At 37.7% G+C, this 20,880-nt stretch overlaps 1 protein-coding gene across 2 annotated transcripts in view; it reads left to right on the top strand.

The window, feature by feature from the left end:
- MYBPH (myosin binding protein H) overlaps window positions 1-15,555 on the top strand; it is a 41,270-nt gene extending 25,715 nt beyond the window's left edge. Inside the window, exons 2-8 of one of the 2 annotated variants that reach the window (XM_083358586.1) lie at window positions 3,058-3,256; window positions 4,381-4,520; window positions 6,478-6,637; window positions 9,224-9,360; window positions 10,306-10,492; window positions 13,451-13,491; window positions 14,229-15,555. In XM_083358586.1, coding sequence (XP_083214712.1) covers window positions 3,058-3,256; window positions 4,381-4,520; window positions 6,478-6,637; window positions 9,224-9,360; window positions 10,306-10,492; window positions 13,451-13,461 — 834 coding nt within the window. In that variant the 3' untranslated portion in view covers window positions 13,462-13,491; window positions 14,229-15,555. The remainder of the gene's footprint in view (window positions 1-3,057; window positions 3,257-4,380; window positions 4,521-6,477; window positions 6,638-9,223; window positions 9,361-10,305; window positions 10,493-13,450; window positions 13,492-14,228) is intronic. The other variant, XM_083358585.1, reaches the window with a different exon arrangement.
- Window positions 15,556-20,880: the final 5,325 nt, after the last annotated feature.

Genomic DNA, 20,880 nt, shown 5'->3' with positions numbered 1-20,880 from the left:
CTGCTGTTTTCCCCAGACACTATGCACTATTTGGAACAGGGAGTGAGTGAGAGAGACAGCACAAGAGGCCCAAGGTCACCCAGTGAGCTTCCATAGCTGTAGATGGATTTAGAACCATCTGGGTCTTCCTGCTCCCAGTAAAGCAATTTAACCATTACATTACATCACATGAACATCACTGAAGAGACAAATGTGAACAGAGAGTAGCATCACCTATACCAGGGCTTTTCAATCTTTTCACCCATTGTACCACTTTGAGGATATGGCAACATCTGAGTACCACCAGTCGCCTAGCAAGTGTCAAAAACTTGATGACCAAAAAAAAGAAAAAAGTGATGAACTGCAGGTAGTCCTCGAATTACAACAGTTCACTTAGTGACTGTTCGGAGTTACAATGGCACTGGAAAAAGCCACAGCCGAGCAAGACACCTGCCTGCCGGCCTGGCAGTGCTTTTCCTTCTGTCCGAGGTTTTCATTGTGAGCATTTCTGTTGAGGATTGGCAGTGGTGGTGGGGTGGTGGTGGTGGTTTGGCTTTTATCCCCCCCACACACATCTGCTGGGTGGTTGCAGCAGGTTTTGGTCACTTCACATGACCCTGGGAAACTGTGACCATCATAAATATGAATCAGTTGCCAAGCATCTGAATGTAAATCACAAGACCCTGGAGATGCTACAACATTACAGCTGATTGGTGCTTCTTCTGGGCTCAGAAGCGCCAGGATCAGCGCCAAGCTCCAGCTGGAGCCTGGCGCTGATCCTGGCACTTCCACTGAGCCCTGACAGCCCTGCAGCTCCAGCCATCTCTCACTCAGGATTGTGCGGTGCTGCCACTGGTTCATTCCCCTCCCCTGCTACCACTTTTCTAGGATGGTCGTGTACCACCTGCCAGGTGCCAATGTACCACAGGTGGTACCCGTACCACTGGTTGAAAAGCCCTGACCTACACAAAAAAGTGAGTTGTAGCAAATGGGATTTCATTGGGCAAAATAGAATTAGAGAAGAAGGAATTGACTTGATTTAAGTTTTGGAATAAATCTAATTGCCCTTGAAGATGTCTAGTTGAATGAGAGGAAACCTAATAGGCTTGAATTCAGAGGAGCAAGTTAGGTCTACAGGCAGAATGCTACACAAGCTATGAAATCCTAAGGTAATGCCCAAATTATTCTTCTGACCGTCTGAATAACTGACAAGTTTTAGGTTCATAAAAGCATTTGATTTGTATCTTGCCAGTCTTGTGAAAGCTTTCATTTCTTAGCAGTTGATCTCTGAATACTGAAATGTATCCTCTTTTACCTAACAGAATCTCCCTTGTTAAAAGGAGCTTACCATCTACACTCAGAAAGCACAAGCAGTATTTTTTAGTCAAGTAATGGAGTAGAAGGTTATACAGTGTCTAAAATAGCTCTCTGCCAAAAATAGGAAGCCATGTGGATTAGCACAGAGAGGCTTTGAAAGGGGTATAGCACTCCATGCATCTCCTTGGTTCTTGGTTATTTGCAGACGGAATCATCTATGGACCTAGACTCCTCTCTTCAAAGAGCAGCTGCAGCTCCAGCTTCATTGGACTCACATTTGTATTAATATTAGCTAACCTTTATTTTGTTATTGATGTTGTTGTTTATAGCTTAGAACGTTGGAGTTCTAGGGAAAGTTTTTTCACCATTATTTTATCTAGATATAGATTTCAGAGCATGATACAGTAAGAAAAAGAGATTACACAATTTCATTACAGTCTGTCATCATTATCAGTGCATAGCATGCATGAAGTACAAATACAGAGTTTATCACTTATTTGCAGATAAGAAAGTCTGCAGAAGTCTCTTGGTAGGCTATATAAATTAGTACATAAACTTTAGCTATAACATCTCATCCAAGCAATCAGGAAGGAGCAATAAAAATGCATATATCAATGTAAAATGCATTATCAAGAAAAACAAAACCAAACATCTTGGTGGTTCTATAATCACAGTAACAAATATATTCATTAAAGTGGGTGTTGTTAAGTCTTCTACCTAACAAAGTACATGGGAGTTCAACATCAAACAGTAATAAAGTATTTAAAAACCTTAGCAACAAACACAAATATTTCACAAGCCAGAGACTTGCTTAATTCCAGAAAAGCTCTGAGCAGTTTTCAGATGAAAGTAAAATAGAAAAAAATAGAAGAAGAGGCAACCAACCTCCTAAACCTAGCTTCCATCCATTTCTCAGCCACAGAAAACAATTTTGGCAAATAGAGAGTCAGTTTGGTCTAGTGATTAAGACACCAGGCTAGAAAATGTTCCATGCTAGGACATGAGTGAAACTGCATTGATGTATCTTAATGTTGGGCAGAGATAGACAGGGACAGGTACTTCCTCAAATATTAGTGTCCCAAGCCATTTAAGGCTTTAAATCACCAGAAATGTTTGGGAAGGTAATGAGTTTTTTTCTGTAAAATTGATGTTAAATTATTTCTGTATTCTCCATGCTGTATTATTTCTGTATTCTCCAAGTAGAGGATGCCTTTTACTTATCTAAACAGGGCATCCCTATGAACAAGTCCTTCCCCCATCTCCTGACTCACATACAGAAGATTTAAACAAAAACAATGGCTTTCAAGTGATAATATATCAAGAGCTATTGACATCATAGAAATGGAAATGTTCTTGCTTTAAAAATTCAAGATTTAGATATTTCTAAAATAAATGCCTTCCTGTAAGTGTTCCACCTCTGAATGAGCTTATGGAAAATATGTTCCTGGATAATGGAAAATGTGATTCAATATTATAGTTCAATCACAGAGAGTGAAAACAAATTAACTATGGTTTTAAGGTGGAATTTGAATGTATTTTCCCCATGAGATTTTTAGTCTTCTAAAGTAAATTGGCTTCATCTTTGAAACCTCGCCTTAGATATTCTGCTCATTGGTATTTTAATAAGCATTGGCCTACTGTGAATCCTCATGAAAAACTGCAAGCTGCAGAATGCTGTGGTAGATTAAACTTTGTTTGTAAACCTTAGTTAAATAGAATAATATTTAATATTATCCATTCATTTTCGTGTCCATTTCTTAGGGAAAGCCAAAGCCACAAGTGACCTGGACCAAAGAAGGCCAACCTTTGGACCCCAAACGAGTTGTTATACGCAATACTGAGAAGGATTCTGTATTCTTTATGCGTGCAGCACAACGTAAAGATTCTGGAAAATACCAAATAAGTGTTAAGATCTTAGATGAATTTGAAGATGTGGCTACCTTTGATCTCCTGGTGATTGGTAAGGACAATGAAGCTATGTCAGCTGATAAATTATCTAATATTTGAATGGTATAGATGCTTCTCCATTGAAGCAAGCTTCTCTAAAATGGGAATCCATAAAGTTCAATTTTTTATGGGATCAGCTGTTTCTAGTATAATTGGACATTGGAGGATTGATTGTGATATATTCCTTCTATTATATTCTTTCTTCTATTTACATAATTATTTAAATGAAAAATGTAAATATGAAAGATTAAGAGTTGTTTTTGCTTATATTAAAGCTATAGCCCCCCAAAATGGTTGAAGATGGGGCTAACAGGGAATCTTAGTTTGAAAGAGACACATATTCAGACATTCTTATAGTCCTCGTTTAATGACTATTCAGCAACCATTTGTAGTTACAACAACTGAATGAGTGGTACTTATGACCAGTCCTCAAAGTTCCGATCTTCTCAGCACCCCTGCAGTCCCATGATGGTGATCTGGGCGCTTGGCAACTGGCTCACACATATGATGGTTGCAGCGTTCTGCATCACACGATCATCCTTTCCAGCCTTCCTTTCTGGCTTCCCACAAGCAAATCCAAGGGGAAAGCTGGCTGGGAAGATTGCAAGTCATGCAGGTAAGTTGCTCACGCTGTCTCCCATCCAGCAGCAGCCATCCCAACTTAGCCACTTACCTGCCTAGTGATCTCCTTGCAAACCAACCAACAAGGACCAGCAATCCTTGTTTAACAACAGCAACAGGGAGTGTCAGAATTGCCAATGCTAAGCGATGTGGTTACGGGATGTTGAGCTTTACAATTGCTTCACTTAGCAATGGAAATTTGCATCCCAATTACCATTGTTACCTGAGGACTACTTGTCCAGTATTTTGATTTCTGTTGGAATGTGAAGTGAAAGTGAATGCTAAAGCAGACAAGAAATTCTATGTTTAATTTTCAGCATCTCCAGAAAGGGTTGGAAAAAACTCTTGACTGTAACTCTAGAGACTGTAACTCCAGTCAGCGTTAACAGTATTGGGCTAGAGAAATCAATGGTGTGACAGTATTTTGTCTTGCTATGTATTCTGGTGTCTCTTTTGCATTAGTCTGTGCTTCAGGAGAAGTATGGTTACACTGTGTTTCTCTCTCTCTCTCTCTAGAAAAGCCAGGCCCTCCTGAGAATCTGAAGGTGGTAGATATTTGGGGCTTTAATGTGGCATTAGAGTGGAGCCCACCCCAAGATAAAGGCAATGCTGATCTCAAGGGCTACAAAGTCCAAAAAGCAGATATGAAGACTCAAGTAAGAGCTATTGAGTGCACAAAAGACAGCCTTTTTTTAAAAGGGGGGGTAAAGAATGGGGGAAACTGGAACTAAAAGTCTTGCAAGGATAATGGTGTTTTTATAGCCATCTTTAATACATATGCTTCAAAGGATTTAGCTAACCTATTACTATATCACTTATGATAAGTTTTTACCTTAATCAAAACTTAGAACATTATTTATCAGCTGGTATAAGCCAGCAAATGTCATTTAGGCCAGGGGTCCCCAACCTTGTCCACTTTAAGGCTTGTGCACTTCAACTTTATTTAATCTTGTTTTAACGTTTGTATTTAGTATTTTATTCTGCCCTGTGAACCGCCCTGAGTCCTCAGGGAGAAGGGCGGTATATAAATATTATTAAATTAAATTAAATTAAACTCCCAGAATTCCTCAGTCACCTGGGAGTTGAAGTCCACAAGCCTTAAAGAGGCCAAGGTTGGGGACCTCTGATTTAGGCTATGTTTGCCTGGGCCCTGATTCGACATAGGCTGGAAATAAGGGAAGGAACCATTCTAGAACATTAGAAAGACTTTTCTGATGGATTGCTAATAGTACTTTCCTTTCATTTCCACATGGAGCCCCATTTCCATCTGTCCTGTTTGCCATCGTTCACTCCCTAGAGACTAAAATGGACAATGTGAAATTTGAGCGGGCCCCAAACAAGGAGTATATATCGGAGGTGGTGACCCTTTGAGAGCTGTATGCAACGAAATTTCATTTTGATGTATGCCGATTGGTGTACATTCAAAGTGACAATAAAGTTATCATCATCATTACATAATTTTATTCAAACATTATACAAGTAGTCCTTAGCATACGACTACAATTGGGATCAGAATTTCCATTGCTAAAAGCTGGTTGTTAAGTGAGCCTTGCCCGCATTTGCAACCCTTTTTTGCCATGATTGTTAAGCAAATCACTGCAGTTGTTCTGAATCATGAGGTCATTAAGTGAATCCAGCCTTTTTTGAAATTTCTTACTAGTCTTGATTTTGTTACCATCAATTGATAAGATCTTCTTTGGCATAAAAGTAACTCCCACCTATATAGAATTTGCCCCCAGCTGAATTAGGGGTTGGAAACGAGGTGAGGAAATGAATAAGAATAATGTTACATTATGGAAAATCCCTGGAATAGTTTTTTTAGTCTTTTAAAAGTACAATTAATTGGGTTATACCTCGATATGGAAAATGAAGATAAATCATGGTTAAAAAAATAGTACAGTTTTTTTAACTGCTAATCAACCATAGTAAATAACTTTATGAATCAACGTCTATTTAGTCCAGCAGATATATTTCCCTTGGGAATCTTTCTTCAGTCCTCCAGAAATAATAATATGGCAATATAGTTTGCCTTTTTAACAGATGTTGGTGCTGACTGTCCATTCAAAATCCCTGAGACAGACTTGGTTCCTCAGCTATTTCTTTAAACCTGGGGTTGTGGCATGTTTGGTAGAAATATAGTTTGTTATATTTCTATTTGTATATATGTCTTGAGATGTACAATCTCAAACAAAAACACACACACACACACACACACACACACACACACACACACACACACACACATACATACATACATATATATATATATATATATATATATATATATATATATATATATATATATAATACGGTTAGCATATATATACTTCTAAGTCAGACATGTCAAACTCATGATGTCACGTGATGTCATGCAACTGTCATTGCTGGCAATGAGGTGGTTACGGCTTCCGCATGATGCGTCCAGCCCTGTTCTAAGTAGTAACATGTGAGAGCTGTCTCTTTAACCCCTATATGTAATTTGGGAGTCAAGGCTAAATCATTGCTCTTGCCTTTTTTAGGCCATGCAAAAAACATAACTACTTTTGTGCAAAATGTTGAATTTCCTGAACTGGGTGCTTTAATGTTTAAAGGTCTTTCTGCCTTGTTCCGCAGCAATGGTTCACAGTTTTAGAACATTACAACCATACAAGCTGCACAGTATCTGATCTCATCATTGGCAATAGTTACTTTTTCCGAGTTTTCTCAGAAAATCCTTGTGGTCTAAGTGAAATGCCTGCTGTCACAAAGGATGTAACGCACATAACAAAATCAGGTAAGGCTAATGAAGCATGATAGAAAAGTAGAAAGATTCTGCTGTTTCTTCATTACAGGTGTGGGCAACTTGAGACCTCAGAGGTATAATGGCACTCCAAACTATTCAAGATCCCAGATCTTCCCAGATCAAGCCATTACATTTTGGGAACTGGCAGTACTTTCTTACTGTTTTGAAATGAGAATCAAAAATATAGTAAATCATAAAATATCAGCTCTTCAGGATAGGCCAGGTCAAGACTGGATTACATATTAGCACAAGGATTACAGGATTTGTTGTGGTAGTATGTAATATGTGCCAATAAGGGTGGCGAAGTATGCTTACCTGTCTTCCCTCATTGCATCTGCAAATGATTGCCCAGCAGCCCTGCTTTAATAGATCGGGTCCCTTTTAGATAGGGGGGAATCAGGTTTCTTACAGACTGATGTGAAAAATATTCATAGCATCTGCCACACAAAGTCATTTGACTTTTCTCAAACTTAGAATATGGCTGGGCAGAAATGAGATAAGAGCCCTGTTATATGGGATGATTTCTAGCTGGTTGGTCCTGAGAAAATGGACAGGATCCTTATGGCTAGGGGTTCAGCCACGTGTATTGTTGGTCCATGTCCCTCCTGTTGGTTAAGGCCTCTTGGGAGGTGATATGCAGTTGGATCCAAACTGGTTAATGCCAATAAATGTTCCCTCTTCTCAACAGCCTATCTTTGGACTCAACAGTTTTAGACAAATTTCATCCAGTCTCTAGCCTTCCCCTTTTAGGGAAGGTTGTTGAGAGAGTGGTTGGGGCTCAGCGATAGAGAGCCCTGCATGAAGCTGATTATCTGAATGCTTTTCAGTCTGGGTTCAGACCTGGTATAGTACCAAAATGATATGGACAAAGCTGATTCCCAGTTTGGGAATCTCCTAGACCATGGCTACTGCTCAGTGAGAAAGTGGTGGCCATGACCAGAAGGGTCTTCACACTGATTCATCCTGTGCACCAATCACATTATTTCCTAGATTAGGAGGCTTTGCTCATAGTCACTCATGCCTTGGTCATTTCTTGTTTGGATTACTACACTGTGCTCTATACAGGGCTGCCCATATGCCTGAAATCCACTTAGATGCTACAATTGGTCCAGAATGCAGATTTGCATTCAGAATTGCAAGTTTCTATTACTATTACCTTATAATAAAAGTAGTAATATTAGTTTGTTAGTATCAATACTATTATTATTAATAATATAATAATATTTTAATACATTTAATTTTAATATATATTTAATATACAGTATTTATTAAATATATTAAATAATATGGTAATATTAATGGTAGAAGGACTCACTGGAGAAGAGCTTAATGCTGGGAAAGGTTTAGGGCAATAGAAGAAGGGGACGACAGAGAATGAGGTGGCTGGATGGAGTCACTGAAGCAGTAGGTGTGAGCTTAAATGGACTCCAGAAGATGGTAGAAGACAGGAAGGCCTGGAGGAACGTTGTCCATAGGGTCGCGATGGGTCGGACACAACTTCGCAGCTAACAACAACAACAGTATTTTCCAAAGCACCAGAGGGCAGGACAAAAAACAATCAAGGAGAGAAGCAACCCGGAATTAAGGAGAAACTTCCTAACAGTGAGGACAATTAACCAGTGAAACAGCTTGCCATCAGAAGTTACAGGTGCTTTATCACTGGAAGTTTTTAAGAAGAGACTGGACTTATCTGAAATGGTATAGGGTCTCTTGCTTGAGCAGAGGGTTGGACTAGAAGACCTCTAATATCCCTTCCAGCTCTATCCTGATTAAACACTTTTCATGATTTTGGTTTCCAAGTCTGGTCTACCTGGAAGGGCTAACATCAATCCTGCAAGTCTGAATGCGCTTTCCTCTCTCCTTTTATCTTCATGAGAATTAGGGAAGGTTTTTGTCTGAAATCTTTTCTCAGGTTACGGTTCTGCTCTGGATTCAGGTTCTTTTATCTGACTATTATCTTTATAGCAGCTCTCCTCAAGTACCAGTTCCTCAATGTTAATGCTGGGCATTTTACAGCCCAGGGGCTATTCCAGTCTGGCCCATGGAGCCAGGTGGTGGCAGAGGGGCATCAGCGTAAGTGTATGTGGAGATTGGGTGCTGTTGGTGGGGTGGGACATTGTCAGTGGGGGTGGGCTGGTGTCACAGTGAGGGTGGGGCAGCAGCCCTGTACAACAATCCCAGTTTTTCATGTGGCCCTTGGGGGGAAAAATTGTCCACCACTGTTCAGGGTCATTCTTCTATCCATTATACTGCTGACTCTTATATTAAACTGAATGGTTATTTTGAATTTCTTTCTCATACCTTTTTTCCCAGGTCTGAGTCTCTTTCTTGCCTTAGCTGTTTTTGCATACCCTTTTCAGGGTTATCTGTGCACACCTCTAAGTTAAAGAAACCCCAAATTCATCTGCAGAATCCCCAATTCTTTAAAACTTTTGGCCCCTTCTTTATAAATGAGTAATTTATTCTCATTTTTACATTGTTGCCCTCATCCTCAATGAAAGATTACCTGCCCCCACTTTCTGATAAATTACTTTCTGATTCAGAAGATCTCAGAATAAGGTCTTCCTGTTTTTGTAGGAATCGTGTACAAACCAGAGAAGTTCTGTAGCCGGGATTTCTGTGAAGCTCCCAAATTCACTCAGCCACTGATAGACAGAACCACCACCCAGGGCTATAGCACCCAGCTCGTCTGCTGTGTCCGAGGCTTCCCAAAGGTGGGTTCTGTCATGGGATGGGATGCCTACTGGACTGCAACAAGATAGGATACCATAGCAGGTATAGGAAGGGTGGTGAATGGAGATAACTAATCTCTTTTGCCCTTAAAAAGAAAGATGGATTTGTTAAGTCTCTTTCTTACTGCTGATCTATAATGCTTTGTTGTGTATTATTTAACCTACATTTACACAATGGTGTGTTTATTTTTGTAAAGGTTTTCATCACAATTTTCATTTAAAAATATCAACTTTTCCCCCCAAATGTTTATTTCTAAATATTCTCCCTCAGAACATAGGATTCTCAATATATCTACCTAAATTATATAAATAAATCTTGCCAATACTTTATTGAATTGAGAACCGGATCACTGCACTGCACCAATGCAGGAAATGTAATAGTAATGGTTAGCTATATTTCAATCCTCAGATTAGATTATATCCTCATGTTCTTCATATCAGACCTTGCAAAAGTCAAATTCCCCAGGCATCAGACTCAGTAGTGTCAGCTTCCCATTACCCTCCGCAAGCCCATATTTGCTTACACTGAAAGAGATGCATCCTACTCTCCAACCACAAATTCCACCTCTTCTAAAATTTTATGAAGCAAAGTGATGTAAAAGACAAGTTTAAATAGTTGCAGACAAAATGTCTGACTTCCTGAATACCTGACAGTTTTTTCCAGAATTATAGTAGCTATAGAATTCAGATAGATATGTAGTAGTTATACAACAAATAGGGGGGGTCAATGATGCAAACTACAATAATACTGGTAGATAACTTGTATAAATTAGCCTCACTGAATGCAGACAATGGAGTAACGAATAGAAAAAGTAATGAAGAGAAATAGTTTATATACCTATGCTAACTACTGGGGAGCTTATGCTAACTACGGGGGAGCTGCATTTTGAGATATTTATGCACTTTGGTGCCTTTACTTGATTTTAGCCCAAAGTGATCTGGATGAAAAACCAAAGGGAGATTCAAGAAGATCCAAAATATCTAGTGCACATGGACCAGGGGATTTGCTGTCTAGAAATACGCAAGCCTAGCCCTTTTGATGGTGGTATCTATACATGCAAAGCTGTGAACCCTTTTGGTGAAGCCTCTGTAGATTGCAAATTGAATATAAAAGGTATGTATGTAGTTTATCTCTTGTTTGCGTTTGAATGCTTTGTTGCAATTCCAATAAATAAAGTTGTGGAACCTCTGAATGATTTCCATAGAGACTTACAATTCTTTGTGTGTAGAAATTTCATGCATTATCATAAAGAAGGGGCAAAATACAAAAAAGACTACATTAAATAGTGATAACCCAGTGAAGAGATCCTAATATATTATAACCATTAAACTGAACCAAAGGGATAAAATGTTGACATGTTTCCAAAGTTTACTAGATAGAATTGAAATCCAGTGATCTGCCATCTATTTATTTGATTCCTGCAGTTACTTCCTTCTAGGACATGTCCAGAATTACTAACTTACATGGCAGTTAGTAGTTCCAGGAAAGATGACCTCACATACAAAGAATATTTCTTAATTTCCCAAGGAAGCATTATATGGCAAGTGAGAGTATGGTGGTACCAGTCTTTAATATAAAATAGGAGTTGCCAATTGTTGCCAGCCAACTAAACAAAATTTAACTTCTTGCACAACTCTTTCAACTATTCTTTTAAACTGCTTTTTGGCGGAACAGAGTGTTGGACTCTCTCAATTATTTATATATTTATTGGTTTGGATTATATGCTGCTCTATGTACAAAGACTCTAAGAGACTTAGAATATATCAACACAATAAGATTAGGATTTTTAAATTTCATAACGATGGACTTAATCTAGTGTGCCACTATTCAGGGTTAGCATGATCCTCATTTATTGCCAGAAACCTTTCTGAAGAGCCATGTAATGTAACAGGAAAGGAATGTGGTCCAGATAGTTGGAGGGAAGGCTGTTCCAAAAGAGGAGCCTGCCTCTAAAAAGTTCAAATATGGTTCCCTCCGTACGACATTCTTCTATAAGGCCTCTCTGTCAGATCATATAATATTGGGTGGATTTAACTCAGAAAACTAACTTGGAAACTAACTTGCAGCCATTGCGGCTCCTATAGTACATACTAATAGTATTACATTGGACAAACTTTGTGTGTTTTTAACAACCTGGATTCATTTTCAGAGAGTATTCAATGGAAACCCCATGCGGAGCAAATTGCAGCAGTCCAGTTGTAATTTGCTGTGCATGGAGTTCCAGTCTGCAACTAGTGTACAAGATGTAATTGTACAAAGCCCCCCTCTCCCCGCTCCCAGTCATAACCTTCACTTACTGTTCAAGCAGGAAACTTGATTTCAGGAGGATCACTAGATTGTGAACTAAGTTCTTCCAGTGAAGCCTAGCCTCAGATTCATCTGACTTTGGGATCCATAGCCATTTGCTGGGATTCAGGATATGCCTATTTCCACCATTAGTCTCCAGGCACTGGATCAAGACATGAACTGCATCTTCTATCTACATTAGAGTGGAAATATATAAGTGGATATCAACCACAAATGATGAAATTTCATCTGGTAGCTTTGTGTAGATATTAAACAGCAGAAGGAGAGGACTGGGCCTGAATACTCCATAATAGATTGTTTGAGGGTTTGCCCTCTCCCCATCATAATTAACTCTTAAAATAGGAGTTGTTGTTTTTGCAAGAGATGTGGATGGGAGACTGTAGGTGAGTTTTTCTAAAGCCTTTATACTGTAACTCCAAGTATTAATTGACGTATTTTATGTCATGCAAGCAGATTTGGGCAATCTGGTTCATCCAGATTTTTGGAACTATGACACTTGCAAGCCTTAACAATTGCCAAGATTAAAGTGAATTGTAATTCATAGAATATGAAGGATACCAGATTGCCCATTCCTGCTGGTAGGATTGGCACAAGATATCTTGTTTCTCCTCCTCACCCATCTGCTTTGGTTTCTATCACCTTAATTGCTTACAGCAACTATATCTCATTCACCTCATCCCCAAATCAGAATTTCTGCTGCTGTACAGACAACAGTTCAGATATACTCCCAGGACTTTATTTGCAATCCATCATTCTAGGAAAATGAAAAAAAGAGTGGATGATTGTTTTCTAAGTAGTGGATCAGAACAGTAGTATCTTTTCTGATTTGCTGCATGAGCAATGTGACTTGCAGTAACTTACTGGAAGGCCAATGTTGATGTCATACTAGCTTGGTTCGTGGTGTTCAACTAGAATTTACTAGGATTTGATAAGTGTTAGGAAATTCCATTTATGGATTTCTGCTCCTTCTTGATGCCCTCTGGTTGTTTGCTTGCAGATGTTTTATTACCGAATTAGGCAACATCATTATGCATAGATGAAGTTACCTAGTTGGGTAATAAAGTGTCTGTATACAAACACAAGCTCAGAGAGCACCAAGAACGCCACAGTTTAACTCCACAGTTCAGTCCTGAGCTACAGAAATTCTCTTTTACAATATTGAAATTCCATCGAGCAGAGAAGAGACCTCGGTCAGTATGTACAAATACACACATGTACACCCAGCAATATACAATAATGTTTCCCAGCTAAGATAAAGTATGTGCATGTCTTCCCTTGGGAATCAGAATAATGAAATAACATGTTGCATCTGATCAAATTTCAAGTCTAAGAAACTCCACAGACAGGCAGTGTTTCTCCAATAGGATCTATTTTAAGTCTAATTATGCAGTTGAAATATTGATTTCTCTAATGTTCTATAATTGGCAAAGAAACTCCTGTCTGCCAGTTGACTGGCTTTCATCTATAATAGCTCTAGCCCAGGTTAATATTTCCAATATATTACCAGCATGCAATTTTTTCTTTCAGATCTCTTTTGTTTAACCATAGTTTGAGAAGTAAATATCTCCAAGTGAACGCTTAAACCTTATGGCATCTTTCTGTACAATAGCCTTTGTATTTTTCTAGTTCTTTTTATCTTTACTAAAGTCAAGCTTGTTCCATCATTAATATTGCCAGGAGGGCAAAAGACCCACATTGTACAAAGGGATCTGAATGGGTCAAAATCTTAGATACTAGTTCATGATTTTTCTGTTATGTCTGCAGTTCCAGAATGATGATATCTGGGAAATGAGATGAAGAACAAGGTAGGATGAACTGTCACTTAAGTCAGTTGGAGATCATTAGTTATCAAGCTTCCTGCAAGCTTCAAGAATCCATCTTAGACCTGATAACAATCCTGGACCACTAATGTACTTATGTTGGTGCATTAAGTTCTCTGAGGCAAAAACTGAAAAATGCAAAATTATTATTTTATATAAAACTAATAGATTACTCCCTATCCTGGAATATCTTTGAAAAATCATAAAGTCCTGATAGCATGTTTATCTACACCATTTACTAGTTAATTGATAAAACAATGATCAGCCATCTGTTGTTTTAAAAACAGATCTAGCTTTTCTTTTTTGAATCACATGGTCACATCTTGTGATAAATCTCATTTATCAAGATGAATTATAGTCCTACTACTCTAGTTTACTGTCAAGAAAGATAAGGGTCATTTTTTAATGTAAAGGCAATCAGATCTAAATTCTTTGCTTCATTTTTTTAAAGTATAATAGCATGAACAGATATTGGAGGGAATTTGGATTACATTTGTAAGTCTCCTCATCTTATATAAGGATCAAATTTATTTTTATGTGCACGTAAGAAAGATTTCAGTTAGATCAAAGGCATGAATGTATACAATAGTGGGGAAGAAAATGCTTATCTCATAATCAGCTGTAGCTAAGTGAGCTCCAGCCACATACTTGTGATTTTTGTACTTGTCTGTAAAGAAAGATATTCTTTATCTTAACTATTTCCTTCCCTCTCTCTCAACCAGATCTTGCAAAATTCTCTTCTGGGTTCTCAGCTCGGGAGAGTCCTTTACAGTTCCTAGATGGGATCTGCAGCTTGGAAATAATTTTACCACTGTGGATTTTCAAAAGCAGAAAGTTCACCTGCTGCTGCACTGGCTCTATAAATAGCAACTACATGTTTCCTGTAATACCAAGATTGTCATCTATGCCTCTTGATATTTAGCCCTGCAGAACAAATACTGAATAAAGAAATATATGTTATGAGAATGAAATGATTCCTGTAGAGAATTCAGAGGAGGGGGGGGCAGGAGTGCTCCTATCAACCTTTCCCAACCTTGTGTTCTTCAGTGTACTGGACTTGCTATTAAGGTTAGGGAAGGCTATTCTGATTCATTACTACTCAGTGACTATGTTCCTTTTCTTTCTGTTGTCATTACTATCTAACATTAAGCCAGGATTTTTTACCACCAATTTCATTTCAAAATGACTCTAGGTGGCTTACAGCATAATGAACATTAAAATCATTTAATATAAAATGACAGAACAGACAAAATAAAATAATTAACACTAGATGGAAAAGGAGGGAGCCAGATAAATGGATTGGGGGCAGGTGGAATTAGATTTTAATTAGTCAACCACCTCCATTGTAAAATTTCCCCCTATCGGGCTCCAAGCCATCTGGCAGAACCAGGTTTTATGGCTCTCACAAAAAGTCAGGAGGGTGGGAGACAATCTCACCCCAGGGTATGAGATGTTCCAAAAAGCAGGAGTCACGACAGAGAAGGCTCTTCTGTTAGACCCTGCCAGCCAAAATTCCTTGATCAAAGGGAGCTGTAGTATGCCCTCTCTGCTGGCACAGGTGGGAGGGAGAGTCCCACTGGCATGAGACAGTTCTTCAAGTACTCTGGACCCATGCCACAAAGGGCTTTATAGGTGACTACCAACATCTTGAATTTCACCAAAAGCAAATTACCATGCAGTGCAGCTCATGAGCAGTAATATAACATGAAGCAGCCTAGGGGCCCCAGGAACTACTTGTACCACTTCACTCTGGGCCAGCTGTAGCTTCTGAACGCTCTTCAAGGCTAGCCCCATGTAGAGTGCATTACAATAGTTTAAACATGAGAATATCAGCTTGGCTTGCAAATGACACTGTATAGAATGGCTAAATGTACACCTAACATTAGGATGAAATCAGCCAATTACTGTCTTAGCAATCATAGGCATCTATGAGCATAAGGGAAACAAATGTTGGAACATGTGAAGACATTAGATAAATGTCATACTGTAACTTATATAGTTGTGTCAGATATAAGGGCACAAGCATGCAATGAGCGTGTTTGCATGATAATGTCATGGTTTGTGGTTTGTTGCAGAACCACTGGCAGTATGCGTAACTAGGCATATATAAGTATAGTAAATATAGTGGATATAGGTTTTTTTCTTGCCATATTCTATAAATTAATTTAAACAGTAAAACAGAAGCAAAAGCTTTCATCATTAGCCTCTGATATTACCTGGTGAGTAGGAGTGAATTGCCATAAAGCAGGGTCTGATCTGTGTCAGAAACCAACTTGGTTTTCAGTTAAATTAATTTTCAGATTTGTATTTCCTGTTATATTGTATAAACTAACATAGGATTATTGTATAATCTTCTGAAAATTGTTTGGCTTTTCGTTCTACAATATGGCGTGATCTATATACAAAATACATGTACATTTATGTCCCTAGTCAACATAGTCTAATGTCACCACAAGCTTTTCTTATACAGTTATTCATAAAAAGATTACACAGTTAAAGCAACATCACACCTCCTTTTTTAACACACCTTTATTAAATTTCAAAAGAAGATAAAATACAAAACAACAAAAAAAGAGTGGGGGAAAGGGAGTCAAAAGGGAAGAAGTAAAAGAAAGGGGGGAAATGGGGGAAATGGAGAGGAATAAACTATTTTTTTTAAAAAAGAAAGAAAGATTTTTGACATATACAATAAACAGTTGTACAATATTTATTAAAACTAATACTCTATTAAAAATAAAACATTGCTATTTTTTTATAAAACACATGCACACCAGTGCTAAGATTATATAAACTTGTTCAGTAAATTTGTCACATTAACAGTGACAGACTTGAAGATATCTAAAATAAATCCTTTGGTACTTGTGAATTAAATCTTCAGTTGGTTTTTCATCCACAAACCTTTTTGCTTATTAATATCATAGAATTCAAGTAACAACTCATCTTTTGAAAAATAAGAAGCAGCAATGTTTTTTTTCTGGTTTTACAGCCAGGAAAATGTAGATGAATTCTATTCAGTTAATTGAAATTATAGACATGGCATTTAGTAATTTCCAAATATGTGGGGATAGTAATTATAGTACTAAAACTCTCCCAGAGTATGCTACGCCTCCCAAGAATCTAGCATCTCCAGTTTCCTCACACGATAAAAGGTACCGAGTTGGAGAAAGCTAAAAATCTGTAGTAGCATTCCTTAGTTCCTGTCTTCTATCTGTGTTGAGATACAAACATCCCAAATTTCCAACCAGATAATAGAGGATGGTGGCAGCCCTGTCCTATCTGGAATCAATGGTAGAAATGTAAACCAAATAGCAAAGTTTGTGGTCTGAAATTATAGGGTAGCTATCAGTTTTCTCCCTCGATTTGCCATGCATTGGATCCTTAATTGCAGAATAACTATGTCACTAATGAGCTTCCCTGAGCACAAAACCACAAACCGAAGCCTTTCTGTTTTGAATTGGAGCCAATTTTAAACTTTCCGTTTAAAAACCTACTACTGCAATGAATCATACAGAAATGAGATACACAACTGATAAAATTTTCATGATAAAAATTCAGCAGAGGAAGTTAATAAGTATATCTAGAAAATTATCCAACCTAATTAGTGCAGGTTCGCATCCCACCAGGCTCAAGGTTGACTCAGCCTTCCATCCTTCCGAGGTAGGTAAAATGAGGACCCAGATTGTTGGGGGCAATAAGCTGACTTTGTAATAATGCCGCTTGGGGGTGTGTGTGAAAGCCCTAACAAGCAGGCATATACATAGAATGAAGGCGACTGCTAAGCTTGTAAGCCGCCCTGAGTCTTCGGATAAGGGCGGGATATAAATGGAATTAAAATAAAAATAAAAATAAAAAATAATGTTCTAATTTTTGAACATTTCTGATGCAAATCCATACCTATGATTCTCCATAATATTCTCATGATATATAATTGTTCCAATATTTTTTAGGTTGAGTAGCAGACTTTTCTGAATTAGGCAAACTATCAGTTATTTTAATATACTATTTTGTTGTAGGAACCAGTTTGCTTGAAATTCCCTGTATGAAAAATCCCCATATTAATGTTATAGACATTTCATTAAAATATGGGTATTTCATTATGGTCACTTGCAATTCCTATACAGAAGGAGAAGCAGATAAATGGCTTCCAACATTACTTCGAGAAACTAGATGACTTGACTAAGAGTGCATACTTAACATACAGTACACAGCCATGTGTCTGACTTCATGTGAAGCAATTTACATAAAGAAAGAAAACAATTTATTTTTAATAATAATAAATTTACAAGTAGAGGAAGGAAATGTTTATTTATTAAATTATCATTCACTGTTTCCCACATATCAGCAAAGTCACCTTTACAGAATAAATAATATTCAGCCAAATATTCTGGCTGAAATTTTTTGAGAACATGAGTGAGAACAGCCAAAGGTCTGCCTTGAGACCTCAGAACACCTTTCTGGATCCCCATCGGCATGTTATTTATACAGCTACATTCCACTGTTCATAATGAACTATAAATGTCTTTTGGGCTGCCAGACGGGGACCAAATTCCTCAGGGGGTGAGGAATATGAACTTTTTTGATGGAAAAAGTTAACCCTTGCCTTTATTCCCAGGCAAAAAGTAGGTTGTAAAGGGCAATAGTTGCATTATATTTGTTCCACAAAAAAGGCATTGTTAAATTAATGCAATTATCAAAAAATAAAGCAAACATGTTGACTTTACTGTGATAGATATGGCCTTATCAGTGAACAGATGCAAGCCATACCTTCATCATGCATTAATCCCAAATGGTGAACTTCTATGAATACAGTTTGTTCCAAAGTACAAGACTATGTTGATAAACTCTGTATGGTCCTAACCTCTGTTGAGACAGCATGGATGAAAGAAATAGGACAAGCATCCATAGTCTTTTTCATGACCACATTTTGGGCGATCTCACATCAATATTAACTGAATCTGGCAAAGAAGAAAGTTAGAACAGTGTAACATTGAACATGCATGTTACTTGTACAAATGTATTTATTTCTTTGATTTATAGCTTGTCCAGCACCAAAGTGACTCCGGGCAGTATTAAAACTAAAAAGCCAATGTAACAAATTAAAAAAGAGAATACCAAAACAAACCAAGACAGATCAAACCAAATAGAACAAAAGCAAGCAAAACACGGAACTTCATTGTTATCTTAGCCAGATAAAGCCTGGTCTTACACAATTCAAATCGTTCACATTGTTGAGTCTATTTGTATAAATAAATTCATCTGATTAACATAATTATTTGATTTAGGAAATTGACCTATACATTTTGGCTATTTGAACTGCTTTGAACTGAATGTGCAAATAAATATGTCACTGTGCACATGCACAAAAGGCATTTGAATTGGCCTGAATATAATCATTTTGAAAGCCAGATTAGACAATTGTAATTGATTTGTCACTTCAACTTAGAACTAATTTTGGAAGCACAATGGGATTCCATCAAAGAATTGAAAACAAAAAACCACCCCAAAATGCATTTATGTGGCAGACAGCCAAATTACCAAGAACAAGTACAAGCAACCTGAAACTGTAGAACTGAGATCAGAAAAGCAGTAGATTGTAATAAGATGAGGTTAGTGAATGATATTAAGAATATCAAAAAGTGGTGTTTTAGATATGTTTGAAATAGAAAAAAAGCAACTGCTCCATGAAGAAAGCAAAATGCTATTCAACTCGAATTTTGGCTCAGTCTTCACCATCGAAGAAAAAAGAAAACCTGTAGGTGGATGAACAGACAAGATTGAAGCTTATGGCTGACAGAAACATAGCCAAAAGAATACCCGCTTACGTTTAGTGATATTACATTTCCAGGACCAACTAAATTACATATTATTTTATTTATTTATTCTATTAAATTTGTTGCCACCCATCTCACTGCAAGTTTATTAACAGAACTTGCTGATGATCTGGCCAAACCTTTATGCATTATCCTTGGAGAACAGACGAAGTCCTGGAGAACTGATGAAATCCAGATGAGGGAGGAAAAGAAATGTGGTCTTTGTGTTCAAAAAGAGCCTTGGTGGAACAGTGGGCTAATGCCTCCTTAAGTAACACCAGCTGCCTTCAATTATTGCAGGTTCACATCCCACCAGGCTCAAGGTTGACTCATCCTTCCATCCTTCCAAGGTAGGTAAAATGAGGACCCAGATTGTTGGGGGCAATAAGCTGACTTTGTAAAAATGCCACTTGGGGGGGGCCAAAAGCCCTAATAAGCAGGTATATACATAGAATGAAGGCTATTGCTAAGCACATTGTGCTTTAGATTGTAAGCCGCCCTGAGTCTTCGGAGAAGGGCGGGATATAAATGGGATTAAAATTAAAAATTAAATTAAAAAAGAGAAGAAATAAAATTTCAGCAAAATGCAGTCTGGCACTGATACTTGAGAAGATTCTAGAATAGATCATAAACAGATCAATCAGAAAGAAGCTTGAAAACAATGTAGTAATTATGAAAAACCAGCTTTCCATTTCAAAGAAAAAAATCTTGCCAAACAATTTTTTCTAAAAATTGGGTAACTTCCTTCCTAGATTATGGGAATGCTCTAGACACAGTATGTCTTGACTTCAGCAAAGCATTGATGCAGTTGCTTTGTTTATTTTGTTTATTCCACTTTGATGGGACCATAGCTCAAGTATTTTAATAATTTAGACAAACTGCAACTTGTTCAGAGAAGAGCAACATGAAGATCGGGGGCTAGAAACGAATTCCTGTGAGGAAGGATTGAAGAAGATGGATTTAGTCTTGAGAAAACTTGACTTTAGAAAAAGTTTCCTAACAGTAAAATCGGTTCAAGAGTGTCACCATTTACCCAGGGTAATAATGAGGGTTCCTCTTCACTGGATGTGTTCAAGTGGATGATGAATAACCTCAGCAGGGCCCTATGATTTTACGAAGTGTTTCTGAATCAAATCTCAGAACTGAATATTCACCTGATGCACATACTGCTGTGTCCATTGGAAATTCACGGACATGACTGAAAATATACACAGAGCTACTATTTTAAAATTGAGAGCAGGTCAGGATAAAACTAAAATCTGAACAGAAAACTAAAGGCCATTCATTAAAGTCTTCATAGGCTTGGGAAAAAAATAGCCTTATTCCTGGGCTTGCTTTTTACAGAAAGTGGGGGGGAAATTGCATAAGACTGGAAAATATTGGCTAATAGATTTCCCAGAAGGTGAAAACATTTCACCTTTGATTTTGATTAATAGTTTTATTAAGAGAAATAGCACATTGTTTTCCTCACTGTTTCAATGACTACATTTCAGAAGCAGTTTTCCCCAACTGTCTGATATTATTTTAGACATGACCTATTTGCATCCAGTTGAAGTTACAGATT

The sequence above is a fragment of the Vipera ursinii genome (genome assembly GCF_947247035.1).
Source record: "Vipera ursinii genome assembly, chromosome: 3".
Classification (NCBI taxonomy): domain Eukaryota; kingdom Metazoa; phylum Chordata; class Lepidosauria; order Squamata; family Viperidae; genus Vipera; species Vipera ursinii.
Note: the sequence above shows the minus strand (reverse complement) of the source record. Positions and strands in the feature narration are given on the sequence as shown.